This window comes from Brachyistius frenatus, unplaced genomic scaffold (genome assembly GCF_029030835.1).
Source record: "Brachyistius frenatus isolate BFR_SWC_R1_liver_20210118 unplaced genomic scaffold, ASM2903083v1 Contig_8, whole genome shotgun sequence".
NCBI classification, from domain to species: domain Eukaryota; kingdom Metazoa; phylum Chordata; class Actinopteri; family Embiotocidae; genus Brachyistius; species Brachyistius frenatus.
The window spans coordinates 4,474,398-4,492,741 of record NW_027210607.1 but is presented as its reverse complement, the minus strand read 5'-3'; the positions used below and the strand labels follow the sequence as shown (position 1 = coordinate 4,492,741).

Genomic DNA, 18,344 nt, shown 5'->3' with positions numbered 1-18,344 from the left:
GTGTCTAACAGATGATTGACAGGTCAATAATAAGACTCGAAAAATAAAATACTTTCTAAAACAATTTAAAGACAATATTTTTTCAAAAGGAGGAAAAAAAGACAATAATAAAAAAATAAAAAACACATTGAGACCAATGCATGCAAGACATTATTATTGTGCATTTAGTTGTATCCCTGTGCAGGTACTTTAAAAAACTTGCTGCTTGTATTTATCTGTCCAGGTTCAAGCTACAGATGCGGACCAGGGAGAGAATGGACGTGTTCTGTACAGGATCCTCACAGGTAAGACTTCTAATGTGCCCTCCTTGCTCACCAACTGATGTACTGAATATGGACTACATTGCATCTGTAAATATCTGATGGTAGCTTTGTAATCCATTTGTATACAAAGACTGCAAATAAGATAAGGACATCATTTTAATTCCTCAGGATGCACAGGTTTTTATAATGGCTCTTGTCTAATAGCACTCAGTGTGTATGAGGTAGTAATGGCAGGTGCTTTTAACAAGTTAATTTCCATTCCATTAGATTCAATGTTTTCTCTCTTTCCCTTATTCTCACCTCTGTGTGTGTGCTCTTGTTTGTGAATGCAGGGAACAGCAACAAACTGTTCAGCATAGACAGACAGAGCGGGCTGCTGACAAGAGGCCTCAGGGCACTGGACAGAGAGACCAGCAGCTCCCATATGTTGGAAGTGGAGGCCTACAACAGTGACCAGGGCAGCATGAGGAGCTCCGTGAGGGTAAGAAAGAGGAGGGTAGCTGGAGGGGGATGAAAACAACTAGTGATGATATTATACCACATGCAACTTTCATTCCATCGTTTTATGTTAAACGTGTTGCATACTTTATGTAGAAGATTTAATCTTTTTAAAAATAGAACATTCCTCATAGATAATATGTAAAACTATAAATATCTTCTCCCGCAGGTGATCATATACGTTGACGATGCCAATGATGAGGTGCCCGTTTTTACCCAGCAACAGTACAACCGTCTGGGCCTGAGGGAGACCGCTGGCATTGGTACCTCTGTGATTGTGGTGCGAGCCACAGACCCTGACACTGGTGAGTCTGGTCTCTTATGAGCCAAAAGGAGGTAGGAGAGGAACTGAAGTTTGATTTCAAGACACATCTGAATTCACACAGCTGCACATTTAGACTGTGGCTTTAAACATGGTAAATATGGTCATCAACCCTAACACTAGGCAGGACTCTCCAGAGGGTAATATCAAATCTCTGCACACAACAATTTTTTTTACCTTGTTATGTCCCTCTGCCATGCACAAAACATTCAGTGCAGTTGCCATTTAAAAGTTTACTTCTGCTTAGCACAAACTTCCTCTATCCACTTCCTGTTCTTTAAAGTGTTGCTTAGACACTTTATGAAGCATCTGGTGCCGTGGCATACATTTTCCAAAACATCACAGCAGGCCTGAAACTGAAATAAACACAACACAGCTACTGTAATAGAACAGTGTTGGCAACTGTCTTTAACCCTTTAACCCCAAGAGGCCCCTAATTGGGGGCCAGGGTAAACCATTAAACCAGTAACCAGTAAAACTATTATTAAAATATGGACATATATACTGATATTTACACATCTGAACAAATCTCACAAGTGTTCCCTTTATTATTAAAAATATATTTTTTTTATAAAAAATTTTATTGTGGTTGCAGAGATATACTCTTTTTATTATGGGTATGCAATTTTGGAGCAGAGGCCTAAAAAAATAGGTGTGTTTTTAAAAGGTTAATAAAAACAAAATTGAGGAAGCTAGATGAATGTTGTAACTACAGATTCGCTGTAACAAACTTAATGATCCAAATATTTATTCCACATTCTTACAGTTGTTGAAAAAGACACATTTTTATGTTAAGGTGTCACTGTAAGCATTTCCCTTCTGATCACCCTGTCTTACTGTTCAGGTGATGGTGGAGCCGTTGCCTACGCCCTTGTATCCGGCTCCGACCGCAAGTTTGAGGTGGATGTGAGCACCGGTCTTGTCACCACTGTGGACTACCTGGACTACGAGACCAAGACCACCTATCTCATGAACGTCTCGGCCACGGACCAGGCTCCGCCGTTCCACCAAGACTTCTGCACCGTCTACGTCACATTACTGAATGAGCTGGACGAGGCCGTGGCCTTCTTCTCCGCCGGTTACGAGGCTTCGCTCCGTGAAAACATCGCCACGGGGACAGAGGTGGTTCAGGTGCAGGCTCAGTCTGCCGACAACTTGAACCAGCTGACTTACCGCTTTGACCCTGACACGTCGCCTGCAGCTCTGGCCCTCTTCAAGATCGACAGTGTCACGGTGAGTGGGGAGGCAGTGGAGGAAAGGTCACCTATCATATGAGCACAATGTGCACGGCTCTTTTTTTTGTACACTTCAAAGACTGCACCCACATTGAAACTTATGTTTCATCCATTAACTGCAGTGTGATTCAAAAACATATCTTCCTCTGTGATTTAGGCTGGAACTCGTTGCTGCACGACTGGTAGCTGATCAAAGAGCTTATGTGCTTTGAAGTCATTGGATTTCTTTGATAAATGAGAAATGGGGACGTCTTTGATAAAACTGTGATAGTTGTTACTTTTCTGTATGTCTGTCCCTGCTCCCTGTCTGTTTCCGTCTTGTATGGAATTTTTATGGAGGTGTGATTTTTTTATTATTTTATTTAGGGTCGTATCACAGTGACTGGCCTGCTAGACAGAGAAAAGGGAGATATGTACACCCTGACTGTTGTAGCTGATGATGGAGGACCTAAAAAGGACTCCACTGTGGTATGTCACCTCATTATGAATTTTGTTGTTTTAGCCCTGACCTTGAAATGAATGTGCATTTGTGAATTTATCATTATATATATGTGTCTATTCTGTTTTAGAAACTTAATGGCATTCCTCTTTTATTCATTGCATTTCTTATTGGAACTGTAGAAGGTAAGACTTTATGTTCTGTTTGTACTGTTCAGAAAATAATGTATTCTTCTGTGGTATGCAAAGTAATTATTATGTGTTTTTAGGTTTGTTTATATGTTTTTATTATTCATCTTAAAGGTAAGTATCACTTAGGTCATCTGTGTTGGAGCCTATATTTGCTCATATCTCCTCACAGGTGTCCATCACCATCCTGGATGAGAACGACAACAGTCCGCAGTTCGACATCACATCTGATGCGTCAGTGGACATCCCAGAAAACACACCCATGGGGAAGAAAGTGGCGGTAGTGCTGGGAAGGGACAGAGATGTTGGATTAAATGGACTGGTGAGGATACCCATGACAGATATAATGTGTGGCACTTAAACATGATTTCTACCATAATCTTCACTTCAAAAGCAATAACTAATAACATCATCAAAAAGACCGGCTTCAATAATATATTTCACCTTGCGCTAGTTTGACAAGAAAGCTTTTATACCGCTTTACATCTAGACACCATCAGTGATGTTCCTTCCTGAAAGTGGTGCCCCATTTCACAGTTTTTGATTAACATATGGTGAATCAGTTCCTGTGGATGTTTCCAGGCATCTCAGCAGAGAATGATATTTACAAGTTATGCTTCATGTTTGCCTTTTAAAACAACCTGAGAATGATAAGTAGTCACTTCAGCAAATTGCAGTTTCATATCCGCTGACTCAAATTTGGTATCTTAGTATAGGGGCCAGCTTTAGCTTCCTGTACTAGATTTATCTGCTGGTTACTATGCATGCTGCAGACTGCTATACATGGTTGTAAACAAGTTAAATGTTTTTTTAACTTCTTACAATGTGCGTCTGCTTCTTTTTTTTTCTCCACCCAGATTTCCCTTGTCTCAGTTTCTTGTTACTTTATTTTCTCTCGTCATAAAATGCTCATATACAGCTACTCAGCAATCCATAAATTATGGGTAACTTGGTGATTAGACTGTCTGACTGAACCTATATTATGATACAGTCATGTGATATGCAGTGCATCTCTGTCTGCCCTCTTTTCCCTTTGTCTGATTCTGACTTATTACTCCCTCTCAGGTCAATTTCACACTGGTGGCAGGCAACATGGAGGATGTGTTTAAGATCAAGACGGTGAACAACACCTATGGGGAGGTTTATGTCAATGCTCCTCTGGACAGAGAGTCAGTAGACCGCTACCTACTGAAGGTCAGGCAGCTGTTCACATGTAGTTATGACATTCATCACCACATATCTATGTGGCTGTATGACTAAAAAAAACAGTGGGTTTTTTTTGGGGGGAGGGGGTTTACACTGTAGTCATGTGAGTACTAGTACTGCACCATACAAATAATAATGATAAAAAAAATATGAATATTTTTCATAAGTTGAACTAATCTTATCACAATATTATATCAATATTTTTTTACATAAAGGGGTATATGGGCATCTTTCCTCCCAACACCAGATATTATATTTAAGTGCCAGGACTGTTTTTCTAACCAACCATCAAAGAACACATAAGTGCATAAACTATTATCTTTGTCCTCTCTGCCATGTGTCCACATGCTTGGTGAAACTTACCTTCTATTACACATCAGCTCGTGTCTGTTGTTTCAGGTGCGTGCCAACGACAATGGCTCACCTCCCAGACACACAGACCACTCACTCACCATCAACATCCTGGACGTCAATGATAACGCGCCTGTTATTGAGAGCCAGAGGGGCTACAACGTCAGCATAAGTGAGGTAGGAATGCACTCGCACTCATGACCACTTTATTAATGCATTATTTCTCCTTGGTTTGTATATTGAAGTTTGTATGTTTTTACCTCTTTAAGAGAAGCTGATGACAAGTTGTTTTTTTACATGTACACCATCGATGTATGTTGTAATGTAATTTGCAGAATGTTGGCGGAGGTACATCAGTGCTCCGTGTGTTGGCTACTGACCGAGACATCGGCCCCAACGCCATGCTGTTTTACTACATCACTGCCGGGAACCAGGACCTGACCTTCCGCATGGACCGAGTGACCGGGGAGATGGTGACGAGGCCAGCCCCTCCTGACCGAGAGCGCCAGCAAGAGTACCGACTAACCGTCACCGTGGAGGATGACGGCACGCCGCCTCTGTCGGTAAGGAACAGCAGTAAACAGTGCACTGTAAATGTGCTGCAATAAATTTCTATTCCAACTTTTCTTTTTTGATCAACACCTATAAAGGGTCATGAATCTCATGCTGACTGTGCAGAGACAGATTAATTGGAATATTCAGGATAACATCTGATGCAGAGCCCTCTGTTGGTCAATCTTTGCAACAACATAGTACCATTGGGATCCTGAGCATCTGTTAACTGCCTCTGTATCCGTGATATCAACAGTGGTTGGTTTGATCTGCTGTATAAGTTTAACAGGCTTTAAAGGCACAGGAAGCACCTCATTATGTCAACAGGAAATCCACAAGTCAGTTTTTTATTTTAAAAAAAAAAAAAAGAAAAAGATGAATGTTGTTGCATTTCCTGTTTAAAAATGTTTTTAAAACAATTTCAAAGCATTTTAAATGTGTTTATGAGGATAGACAGGAGTTCTGTACTCTACTGTACGAGTCGCATGTGCATCCATTGTCATTTGTCACTCAGTTGTACTATGATTGTGCTCTTCTAGGGCACACATTAACAGACAAGTGGTAAATATCTCATATCCAATAAAGTTCTAGTTAATACATGATAGCTAATGTAAGACTGTAGTAAAAGCATTGAACAGAGGACAATGGCCATCACCAGACATAACCTCCCCCCATTCTGTCTCTTCTCATAAAACAAGATACTAAGCTTGTTTTATCATTTTCCCTCCTCAGTCTCCCTCTGGTGTGCACCATCTTAGAGGCACACAAGTGGAACAACCTTGTTCTGTCGGTTATGGCTCCCTCGACAGCAAGTGCAGCACGTCCTTGTATAGTAATAGTTTTGGAGACCTGCCATTTGAAAGGAACAATGATTGCAGACTAGACACAAGGCTTTTAGGTTTAAGAGCTCCACTTTATTATACAAGCCAGTAACAGGACAATTGAAATGCAATATACAGAACAAACATGCTCTCACAGCATGTATGACTGATACGAGCGTCTTGCAGTATAAAAATGATAAATTGTTTTCAAGTTAACACACACGCATACACACATTTCAACCAGACAACAAAGTTATTCTTGAAACAGCCATGCCAGATTTGAAAGCACACAAAAAAATACTCAAACATGAACACACATAAGTAAACTTAAGTATTTATATAACAAGAACGTCCTAATACCCTGACCTTTACACCTGCTACACATCATTTTGGAGATGATTTCCACTGAGCACCTGCTGTACACATCAATATGAAAAAAAAAATCCACCAGTGGTTTCACACATGAACTATGTTTAATATCAACACTGCAGTCATTTGCACATATTTCTGTTTTCCTCTTACTCCATCTTGATATGATTGGACTTTGGTTTCAAACGTTTCAAAGCCATTCCTTTGCAAATTCGCCAAATAGTATTTACTTATTATCAGCTCCATTTCATATACAAAAATATACACATTAACACAGTAAAATCCAGAAACAATATTTACAGAACAGCGATGTGATGGCAGTGATTAAACTACCTACAGTTTTGGTTCCTGTCTTTTTTTCTTTTTTTTTTATAAAAAAAATCTGTTAAGCTACATTCAAGAGAAAAATGATTAAAAAAAAAAATGTTCACTCTTAATTATTCATCAGCAATCAACAACTACAAATACTTACTGCATTTTTTTCAGCACTTTATAATTATATTTAAGGCCACTGTGAAGTGCTACATTTCTGCGAGTACAGGAAGGAGGAAGAGTATTTCGAGCACCAGAGCTGAAAGTAACTGAGGTAGCAAAGAGGGAAGAGAGAAGGACCCGGGCAGAGTAGAAACAAGGAACATTGTAATGCCATGAAAAGAAATTACTGTCCGCTTGTACAAGAATATTTGGACTTCCATGATGACTGAGACTCTGTTATAGTATATAACTGTAGTATAGATCACTTAAATATGATGGAGGAGGAGAGCGTTAGGTTGCTTTTACACCTTTGGTTTAGCTAAGAAAAGTAAGCCCTCACCAACTGATGTGTGGAACATGCTACCAAATAATCTTGAGTCACTATATGGGAGATTTCTTCTTTGACAGTTCCCACGATCAGCAAATACATACCGATACATGTACTATCAAAGTTTAGTGGTAGTTCTGCTTATATCCACAAACAAACCGCGACAGCATTACGGAGTTCAGTGCAAATAAACTAAATCAAATGTGATTGTTTCATCTGCACCAAACACCTTAGGTGTGAAAGGAGTCCTGAAGACTACCACTCTTAAAATACCCCCCCTGCACATGGCAGTACCCCCATTCTCCACATACTGTGTTCATCATACGCAGCGGGCCTCACCAGACCGGGGTACCTGAGGGTCCTCGAGTCATGGTTAGCATTTGAATCGAACATCAAACACAGAGCCGCCGCCGCCACCACAACACAAGTGGTCATGAGCAGGAGTTGGCCTCTGGCCTCCAGATGTTGTTGCAGGTGGAAATAGTTTTGGAATAAGAGACGCAGTCCTTTTTCCCTCCTGCGGTCCAGACAATGTACAGACGACAGTCCCGGCAGAGGTTATTGTGAGACACGTTTATGAGGACAACATCGCTCTGGAGGCAAGAGAAGAGAAAAGGAGAGGTGCAGGACTGTTTCCAGATCAGCAGTAAGAGCGACGAATCAGGTTTCACTCCCCTTTAAATCTGCAGGAAGTCTGGAGACTCAGGGATGGTGTCTGAAACAGAGAAAAGTACGTGTCAGTCAGACTATAGAAATCATAAGAGGCGTCCACATGAATCAACCTGTACACATGCATCAACCTGTAAACATGCATTACACATATTTGTGCTGACATGTGGGAAATTAGATGAGGGCATTTGCACATTTAAAATTACACTTCCTGCCCAAAATGTAAGAGAGCTTGTCAAAGCTGAATGACCACATTTCCTTTTCCAAACCTCCAATCGAACAGTGCAGGCACACAGAGACTGATAGATTTCACAGAATAAAATGTATTTCACAGGAAAGCCATTTAAAAGCAGAACAAAGTTTGGGTTGCAACAAGTTAATGAAAACAGGGAAGTGGGTAGTGCTGCTAGTTAAATTCCACAAAGCTAAAAGGTCAGTAATATGAAGTAAAAACTGAAGTGTGGCGTTTATCCACGTAACACAAAACCGACAAGAAACCAGGCTGTGTATTTCTGCATAGCATCTGTGGACCACTGAAGGAAATGAGCTCTGGAGGGGAAAATTCACCTTGACAAATGGACAAGATATTGATTTTTTTTTTTGTGGCTTTTTAATGTTTTTATTAATATTTGTGACTCTCTACAGAGGAGAAACATAGCTCTTTTTAATGGTTTTATTAATATTTGTGACTCTTTAAAGAGGAGAAACATAGCTCTTTTTAATGGTTTCATTAATATTTGTAACTCTCTAAAGAGGAGAAACATAGCTCTTTTTTTAATGGTTTTATTAATATTTGTAACTCTCTACAGAGGAAAAACATAGCTCTAATTTGAAATGACATCAATTTAGATATAAAGACTGTAACGGCAGCATCTCAGGTCTCAGTTTGTGCCATAGCCCAGTTTTACCTTCTGGTCATGTCCGTATAAACTTCAGTAAGTGTTTCATGTTTGCGCTCTAAACTATTAAAGGTCTTAGAGACAACACATGTGATGGGTTAGTGTGTATTTTCACTGAGCTGTCCCTCGTCTGTCCTTTCCCCTGTAGGACCATCTGAGACTTTTCTGCGAGGAAATGGGGCAATTCACCTCAGTATGCCTGGAATGTCTGCACAGGTGCCCCAGGATTCGGTAGAAAAACACTCAGGATCGAAACCACTTTACCGTAACTAATGTTTCAGTATTATTTGAAGTTGAGTCAGAGAGAACGACTGAAGGGGCCATTAGTGTTAAATGAGAGTGACTTGCAAAGGAGACAGGAGAAGAATTCAGAGGATGAAAGCTTAAGGAGGCGGCTTTGGTTTGGTTGTGGGGGAGAAATGAAATATATTTAATATTTTAGTCAAGTCAGACTCAACCCAGCTGTTTGGAGTGTGAGTGTGCATTTTTTCCCCAACATGTCCACTAAAACAGGATGTTTGAGCAGACCACGCAAATTAATGACTGTTCTTTGATTGCGTCAGTCTTTTACCATACTCGGCGTACATTGTGAAATAGACACTTCCAAGTACTCTCTCTTGTTATACAGTTATGCGTCACTACAAGTACTTTTGTACGTACCTTGACTATGAAATGAATGTATAGAAAGTCAGGTGTATTCATCTAGATTATAGTTAATTACTTACCACCGGACATCGTGATCACTCGCTCTGAATGACACCCATTTAGCCATGAGATAACTCATGTTGTTTCTTTGTGCTGTGGTAGTGGCCAGTCCCTTGGATCAGTTTCTCTGTCTTGGCCTGAATCCTGTGTGCCGTGTAGTCTGAGCTGTCGTGTTCATTCTGTGTAGTTTATTGTGTGGGTACGCTACCTTCTATGGGGAAGAACACGTCCCCATGTGCAGGAGGAGAGAGGGGTGTTCCCGGCTCAGACAACAGGTGGCAACCTGTCTCAGAGGACTGCCTGGCCATGATCTGAGAAACGGTACGGGTCTTCATCTGCGGCGTACCCCCTAGAAACACCGGGTTTTCATGGCCGTGAGCCTCACTGTGAACACACAAGAAAGAGAAGCATCCGGATAAGTAAGAAACTGCCGATATTAGCCAAATGTTTCTAAAGACAGAAGGAAGCTTTATGTTTGTCACTCTTGTATTCTAGCAGCTTAATACTTGATGTTTGTTGTCCATAAAATCCAACAGGAAGGCATTCAACAGTCTTCCTGTAGTGAGCCTTTTGTGTCATAAGGTAATCTAATAGATATCACACAGCATCATAATGCTGTCAACACAACAAAAAAAGGTGTAAAGGCAAGTGAAGACAACAACAACAAAAAAGACCTTTTTGGAGTCATTTTGTTTTTTCAAATTATTACAACCATATGAAGATCTTTAGGAAAAGAAAGTTCAGCAGAGTTGGAGCTTATTTTTGAACAATAAGGTTTTTTTTGGTTGAAACTATCTATTGTGTTCACTACGTAGTAGAATATCCATGAACACAGTGTTATTATTCTAAAGAGCAGCTGTGTTTGTGAGCGTGATCAGTGTGGTCTGAGATCCGCTGCCTGACAGAGTGTGGGAAAACGTACCTGTCCATCCTCACCAGCTCCTGTGCACCTGGGAGAGAGGAAACGGGAAATGGGCCATTGTGAATGAATTGAAACGGAGCGGAACACTCCAGTTCGAGTGTGAATGTGCTTCCCGCTGTGTGAAATACAGTTAATCCAGCTCACTGACAGGAAACGTGTCAGACCAAACACTATGGGAAACCCAGTGTGAAAGATTTATATTTGACCCACAGCCTGCAGATGGGAATTAGTTTGTGTGTGCACATCTTAATACGTACGTCTGCTCGACTGGCCATTCTGCCTCTGTTTGTACACGAGCACCAGAATAAGAGGCAGAGAGAGCAGAGCCACGATGCAGGCTGATAGGGCCAAGGCCACCGGCACAGTGCCTGGGGAAGCAACAGGGAGACTGTGACTTAAATACACGAAATAACAGGCCAGTCAACCAGTGGTTATGAAGGCATGGATAAGGTTTCATACCTCCAGGGGGTGCTGGATCCCAGACAGTGCAGTTCTGAGATCCATCTCTCCCTGGAAAGAGATAATAAATACATTGTTTAGATGCACAGTCAGTGTTCACCACAGCGTTTATGCATACACTTAATACATTTGCTGTACTTACGTGGTGTAACCTGGAGAACAATGTGGCTGTGGGACTTCTGCATAGGAGAAATATGCTTATGTTCCACCTTGAACTCCAGAACTATGCAGCAGTAGCGGCCCTGGTCAGCGTGGGTCACGTTCTGCAGAACCAGCCACATGTTCTGCTCTGTATGTCCAAACTGCAGTCCTGGCGGTAAGGTGTAGTTATGGGAATGGTAGGCGTTCATATGGCGTGGGCCCACGCCTGCTGTACAGTGCTGGTCACTGTGGGGTGTGAAAAGCCAGGTGCCTTTCAAAACATCAGTGGTGTACATGGGGGTGCCTCTCTGGGAGCACACCATTTTGACGGTTGCACCCTCAGGACAGGTGTAATACAGGTGGGGGGCAGAAACACTCAGCGTGGAGTGGGGGTGGGACATCTCGCCTTTGGTTAGAGAGAGAAGACAAATACAGAAGAATGTAGTAAACTCTAGAGTCCTTTCTGCTTGGCTGTGTCACCACAAACACACTCTACCATTCAAAGACTTTAGTTTAGAGACTTTGGTTTCTCCTGTGGTTAAAGTTGAAGTTTGCCGGGGCAACTGGAAGAGGGTTGTATTTGCAGTGGAAATTATAAGAAGTGGCCGAGAAGATGTCGGAAACACAAATTCCCTATATTTATATGTTACAGACAACGAAGAGGAAAGAAGGGAGTATATATAGTAAGAGTATTAAAGTCACAAGTTTACTTAGGTGGCAGCTGTTAGATTCACAAGATTCACATTCAGAAAGTGCAGGAATCTCGACATGAAGCCCGAGCAAAACATAGTTAAAAGAGTAGAACATTAAAGCCTATTTGAACATTTTAAAAGTAACAGTTAATTTGAATGAGTTTACAGTAATATAGGTTGTTTAAGCTAATGCTGGTACATCATCATGTCCTGTAAACTTCCAGCATTCTTTCAATTCCTTGGATATGAGAGATTAAAGTTTTGTAAAGGTGAAGCTCAGATATGATAAAATAATGTATTTAAACAGAAAATTGTTTCTTAAATCACAGTTACATTTAAATGACTTGGTAGCTAAAGTTGACTGTTGGCAAGTCTTTGCTTGGTACCATGAGTCTTAACACAAATAACCGCAGTGCAAAAGTAATTATAGCAACTACCAATCTCGACATGGATTCAAAGCCAAAGTCAAACAATTTCCGTGCCCTGTTTTTGTATGCTTTGTAGGTTTTGGTGCCTTTAGATAAATACAGTTTGTTTTCCACTCTGTATAGTCAAACTGTGGTTAGAAATAGTACATGGTCAGCTGTCCAAAATAAATGGACAAACCTCCTGTGGGAATTAAATTGCCTGTTCCTCTCCACCAGCTACAGAAATATATACAGGAACCTCTGTGACATCTCGAGCCATTAAACGGACAGTGTAGAAATCTGACTGATTCTGTAACGCCACTATTGCCTTGTGATTAGAGTGAAATAGCCGCTTTCTTCTAATTTAATGCACTTTTTTTGTGAACTCAGGAAACCAACAAGACAGTTGTGCAACTTTTTTTTTTGTCAAATTGCATAAAGCGTTCTCCCTCTCCGACTCACACTCTGCCTTCAACCACATCCTGTTCTGACTTTTTTCAGTGCAGCAGTAGAATGCATGAAGAGATCAACTCTGTAATGTGTGCTTCCAATGATTTTTTTTTTCATTGCAATAACACAACAACTAAACATCTCCTCAGGCTAAGCAATCTGAACCTCCCCTCCCCCCCCCCAAAAAAAAAAAAAAAACAGCGCAGACACAACACAATCAATAAAATGCACTCACACAATGAATGTAAAACAACAGAACAACTCTTGGGCTTTGTCTGCATAAATGAATCATCACCACACTTTTTTTGCAGTGTGGTTTAGAATCCAAGAATGCTTCATGCTGCAAAGGGAGGCTGCACGTGTGAGTGTGTGCATATGAACTGCAAGTATGTGTGGGGGTGGACTGCAGTGACAGACTGCAGTGACAGACAAGTGTGTATTGATGCAGTGGCACCAAAGGTCCCAGATTTTGACTGTAAGCATGCGTTTGTGTTTGCACGGTGAGGGCCGAGGGTGCTCAGTGCCAGGATTTAAGGAGTGGACTTCCTTCCTGGGTTGTTCTGGCACACGAACTCCCCCCACCCTCCTCCTCCTCCTGGATCTGAAGGGCTGCAGCTGCTGCATGACTCTTACTGGACTGAAAATGTAAAGCAGATTACACGTCTACAACACCCCCATCAGTGAGGATGTCATTCGGGCTGATAGTCCCTGGCAATTATTTTCTTTGTTGATTAATCTGCAAAATATTGGTGTGATTAATCGATTATTCATTCGGTCTTTAAAACGGTTACAAATTGTGAATAATGCCCATCACTATTTTCCAGAGCACAAACTGGCTTCATCGAATGTCTTGTTTTGTCTGACTCGTGGTCCAAAACCCTAAAATATTTGCTTTACTGTAATGTAAGACAAAAAAAAGTCAATATATTCTCACATTTTAGAAGATGGAACCATTAAAGTTTGACATTTTGGCTTGAAAATTGACCACTTCAAATATTTTTTTTCTGGTAGTCAACCAATCACTGCAGCTCCAGATGTGATCACAGGTGATTTCATCTACTGTCCATGGAAAAACACCTACAGTTAGGCCACAGATTGGGCTGCAGCATGCTTGAAAGTTTAAGCCCTTCGAGAATTGTGGTCGCAGCTCCGTGTGATTAAAGCAGATGTAACCTTGATTTATCCATCACCTGTTTTTATAAACTACAACTATTCTCCTAAGGGAGCATATGCAGAGTGCGAGAGAGCTTTTTGTTTCAGCTCGAACATAAATGAGGAACAGAAGTTGTTTTTGTGTAAATGTCAGTGTCAGCTCTGAGTGGTTGGTTCAGACTCAGCCGGGTAGGAAATACAGTAGCTGAGCGACCTTTGCTCTTTGATTAGCTGTGCATGTTTGTATATGCAGTGTGTGTGTGTGTGTGTGTGTGTGTGTGTTTACAGATGAACCGTGCACCAGCCATTGTGCGCCAGGAAAAGTAATAGGAAGACCAGGGAGGGTGATTAAAGTGAAACTCTTATCCCCCGGCTGTTCCTGCCTACGTGGTGGGACAATAGGAGGGAAAGCCCTTCTCCTCTCCTGTTTCACACCCACCCTACCTTCCTCCCTGCCCTTCTTTTTTTACAGCTCTCTTCAGCCTTGTTCAGGAGTGAAGGATTTCTGGCAAAGGAAAGATGAGAGAAGTTTTTCTATGTAAAATATGCTTCAAAAGTTTGATTGCTCGGTTGCCAGCGAGGAAACACAACTACTCACCTCGGTTATATTTCAGATATAGATCTCTGACAAGACTAGACTTACTAAAGGGGTATTTGGAGGAAATGGATCTCATTTGTTTTAGCACTAGGTGCCATGTAGATGGTGTTTATCACAGTGTCAGCTCTACCTGAGCTGTCTTGATGTGGTTGCAAAACAGACAGCAAGCTTCACCTTGTGTCTGGAACAGACGGGATTTCTTTCACTTATACACACCCGACATCTGTGTTTCTGGCTCTATAATAGATCCACATTCCCTCTTCTGATCTCTGTTCTCAGGGATCCTGATAGCCCCCAAGGGCCCAGGAACAGGCCTTCCTTTGTTTTAAACTTGAATGCCACCTGTTTAGGACATTTTGCCACTGACAGTTTTCTTTCATTCAGAAGGGGAGCATATGCGAGTTAATTAAACACATTCATTTCTGCTACAATTCTCCCAAATTCAATGACTGAGGCTACCCTTCTGTGAGAGTAAACAATGATACCACCTCATGGTACTGAACATACCCAACTGGTAAATCTGGTATTCTCTCATTTGCCTAAATTTCCCCACCTGTGTAGCACCGCTGCTTCCTCACACACACCTCCAACCCCACCCTTTCTGCACCTCCTGTAATTGTGATAATTATTCAACCCCATTACATGAAACCAACAGGAGAATGGTCCCTCAACACACACATTCGTCACAACTAAGACAGTTTCAGTTGAAGCTTCTGGTATTATAGAAAACAGATGCATCTTCCCTGCAAGATGAAGTGTTTAAATGTGCTACTACCCCCTCATGAAAGGAAGTGGTCAGGGGTCAACATCGCAGGTCATGTTCGGGGATTCAGAACATTTGGTTATCATGATTCGTTGTGTCATTTGGTAAATTTGTGCTAAACTGTCTTTGATCATATGAAACCTACTCTTCTCTGTGTTCCTCTTCCTCTAAATATACTTTAAAAATGTAGGTTAGTGAAGGGTTGCGTATTGGCAGCTTCCTGAGCACATTTACAACATAATTACAAAAAGTGAAGAAATATCTTCACTTTACCGAAGCAGCAGTGCAGCTGAAATGTCATTTGGAAAGTGTAAATGGGCCTTTTTGTCCTTTTGAAACAGTTAAAGTGCCACTGTTACATAATTTAAACAAATCGACTTAAACCAGTTTGCCTGCTTCCTCTGTCTCTCTGGGTACCTCCCCCTTTCAAATCCTTTTTTTATACTACAATTAAATTGTTGTACTGTTTATACTTCAGATAAAATTCAAGGTTTTTGTTGCTGTGACTAGAAGCAGAGTCACGGCTCCATTAGTGAGGGTCAATGCTGCAGCCTTGAGCTATTCAGAGAATCACCAGCGGGGGAGACAAACCCTCACCAGCAGCAGAAAGGTCACTGGTGTTCATGATATTTTTTAAACTGCATGTTAAGCACCATTTCAGCTAAAAATGTACAGACCTTTAAAAAGGTGATAACCCAAAATATCACAGAAGAAGAAAGGAAGCTCCCCCTCCTCCGCTCTCTTCTTATTACTGAATGCACATGCAGTTTGTTCCCACATCAGTAACACCCACCGGCTGCCTCCACCTGCTCAGCCCTGTTCTTGTCAGTGAAGTTAACCTCAGAAAGCTGTGCCCTGATGAAGATTTACTGGTTTAAAACAGGAGATCGATGCATGAGACGAGCCCCGGCTCAACAGGAGGAGAAAACAGACGAGGCAAAAGAAAGAATGAGTGGCCACATCCTGTGCCGTTCATTGACCACTTTTAAATGTGCCATTGTCCTCCTTATGGAGCTAAATGCTTATCTTAAATGAGAGGAGGAACGGATTATTGTTCTGATTCTCTCCAGTCATATTTTGTGGAGAACAGGAGACCCATTATTGGCAGTGTGGCACTAGCAGCTGTTTTCATGACAGGAAGGAAACTTCTCAACAAAGGTAAACCACGGCTGAAAGGAGGCCAACCAGTCAAGTTAGGTCTTTTAAATGGAGCCTTTTAGTTTAATAGGCCTCCATCAATAATTTTGAAACACTGTTTACATTATATACATCAAACCTGGGCCACAAAGCGCACTTTAGATTGGCTTTTAAAAGATTGAATCTAAAAATGTCCTATAGGCTTTGTTTGTTTGTTGTTATTTAGAATGACTCAGCCTAAACGTTAAGTAAAACATTTGCCTCAGACGGATTTATCGGGTGCATCTTATCTAAATAGAGCAAATCCTAAAGCCGAATACTGATAACCTCCGCAGGTTTTCAGGGGGGGGTTGATGTGAGGCATCCTGCGCCCCGGAGGGAACAGCTGCTTCTCCTCTCTCCTCCTGCGTCAGTTGAATAAACTTCAAGTAGTCCTTGGAGAAGGAAAGAAAAACCAGCTCCGACGAAAACACGTGGAATTCTAATAAAGCGGGTAAATTACTGAACGTACAAGTCACCAAACTTATTTGGCACTGGTCACATGTCTGCGGCTGCTCGCTCAGCAGTTTGCGGTTGAGTTTAAGGTGGATTTACACCCCAGTAGAGCCGCCGGGAGGGGCTTTAAAACGGCTTCACACCAGATGTTCTGTCTCAAAACAACAACAGCAACAAACGACATATGTAAAGAAAAAAATGTTTTACAGACACGTGTGTCGCCAGTAAAATGACGGACTAAGAGCTGCGATAGACTGCAGCTGTTTCTGAAGAGCATGATTAAAAGGAAACGAAAAAGTAGAAGAAAAAAAAAGAAGTTAAAAATAACAAAATGCCACAAAAAAAAAAGTCTTCATGTTACAGGAATGTCAGAGTGTTTGCATCAGGTAGAGATCTCGTGACACCACTACGTGGTCTCATTACTCATATCGCTGCTGGAGCGCAACAGACCAATACAAACCTAGTTTGTTATCGCTTCATGTTTTAATCTGTCAACATTTATATTTTATGTCAGTAGACTTTGTTGTATGGCAAAAGTGCTGAAAATAGGAAAAAAAGAAATTCCTATCAGTGAATTCCATCCATTTGTTGGTCACTAAAACACAAATGATAACAAGTTCGCACATGCCCGGACAGTCAACTAGTCAATCTGAAGCAGTTTAACAAGTCTTTTTTTTTTTTTTTTTTTAAACAGTTTTAGTGTTTTTTCTTTCATTCTTACCTCCATCTATGGAAAACACAATAGAGACGAACCAAAACATGGACTTCCTTCCCAAAACTGATGTCCGACGGTTTAATCCCCACTCCATGGTTGACTGGATGTAAAGTGGTGAAAAAGTAGCAGAGCAGTATTGGACTCAAGCTGTGATGAACTTTACCTACAAGTAACCCGAGTTCAGCTTTTTTCCCATTCACTCTTAAACAGAGTAAATTCTCTCAACTTTAAACATTAACAACAGGAAGGGGTTGACAGTCCCTTTACTGTGCCTGAGCCCTCTGAGTTTAGGAACGCAAAAGCAATGTGATACAGTCGAATGCTCCGCCTCCAGCCAGCCAGCCTCTCTCTGTGTCTCTATCTGTGCCCCACCCCTAGAGTACAGCTGTGATGAACATGCTCTACCTCCAAAACTTGGAAACACAAATAACTACACTGCTCAAAAAAAAATAAAAGGAACACTTAACAACAACACAATGTAACTCCAAGTCAATCACACTTCTGGGAAATCAACCTGTCCAGTTAGGAAGCAACACTGATTGTGAATCAATTTCACCTGCTGTTGTGCAAATGGAACAGACAACAGGTGGAAATGAGGCAATTATCAAGACAACCCCTATAAAGGAACGGTTCTGCAGGTGGTGACCACAGACCATTTCTCTGTCCTCATCCTTTCTGGATGAGTTTTGGTCACTTTTGCATTTTGCCAGTGCCCTCACCACCTCACCACTACTAGAGGTAGCATGAGGTGTCTCCAACCCACAGAAGTTGCTGAAGTAGTGCAGCTCATCCAGGATGGCACATCAAGGCACGCTGTGGCAAGAAGGTTTGCTGTGTCTGTCAGCACAGTGTCAAGAGCACAGAGATACCAGGAGACAGGCCGGTCACGTGACAGACGTGACGGAGTCTGGAGACGCCGTGGAGAACGTTCTGCTGCCTGCAACATCCTCCAGCGTGACCGGTTTGGCGGTGGGTCAGCGACGGTCTGGGGAGGCATTTTCTTTGGAGGGCCGCACAGCCCTCCATGTGCTAGCCAGAGGTACCCTGGCTGCCATTAGGTACCGGGATGAGATCCTCAGACCCATTGGAAGACC

The 18,344-nt window shown here is 41.7% G+C and overlaps 2 protein-coding genes across 2 annotated transcripts in view; one reads left to right on the top strand and one right to left on the bottom strand.

Moving 5' to 3' along the window:
- The window catches only part of cdh23 (cadherin-related 23), a 175,983-nt gene that overhangs the window by 135,970 nt on the left and 21,669 nt on the right, over positions 1 to 18,344 (top strand). Inside the window, exons 28-37 of the mRNA XM_069690023.1 lie at positions 224 to 284; positions 596 to 744; positions 931 to 1,066; positions 1,928 to 2,316; positions 2,685 to 2,786; positions 2,940 to 2,942; positions 3,118 to 3,267; positions 4,011 to 4,139; positions 4,551 to 4,679; positions 4,838 to 5,065. Coding sequence (XP_069546124.1) covers positions 224 to 284; positions 596 to 744; positions 931 to 1,066; positions 1,928 to 2,316; positions 2,685 to 2,786; positions 2,940 to 2,942; positions 3,118 to 3,267; positions 4,011 to 4,139; positions 4,551 to 4,679; positions 4,838 to 5,065 — 1,476 coding nt within the window. The remainder of the gene's footprint in view (positions 1 to 223; positions 285 to 595; positions 745 to 930; positions 1,067 to 1,927; positions 2,317 to 2,684; positions 2,787 to 2,939; positions 2,943 to 3,117; positions 3,268 to 4,010; positions 4,140 to 4,550; positions 4,680 to 4,837; positions 5,066 to 18,344) is intronic.
- Positions 5,953 to 17,460, bottom strand: vsir (V-set immunoregulatory receptor). The gene is made up of 7 exons (XM_069690048.1): positions 17,257 to 17,460; positions 10,843 to 11,247; positions 10,701 to 10,751; positions 10,499 to 10,609; positions 10,242 to 10,269; positions 9,528 to 9,703; positions 5,953 to 7,761 (listed from the first exon to the last, which is right to left on the bottom strand). The coding sequence occupies exons 1-7, from the start codon at positions 17,342 to 17,344 to the stop codon at positions 7,724 to 7,726; spliced, it is 897 nt and encodes a 298-aa protein (XP_069546149.1). The 5' UTR covers positions 17,345 to 17,460; the 3' UTR covers positions 5,953 to 7,723.

Excerpts from the sequence above, each read along its gene's own strand:
- vsir (XM_069690048.1), bottom strand. The coding sequence starts at position 17,344 with ATGGAGTGGGGATTAAACCGTCGGACATCAGTTTTGGGAAGGAAGTCC. Across the intron at positions 11,248-17,256 it reads TGTGTTTTCCATAGATGGAG|GCGAGATGTCCCACCCCCAC; the intron begins GTAAGAATGAAA and ends CTCTAACCAAAG. Across the intron at positions 7,762-9,527 it reads CGTGTTCTTCCCCATAGAAG|ACACCATCCCTGAGTCTCCA; the intron begins GTAGCGTACCCA and ends TCTCTGTTTCAG.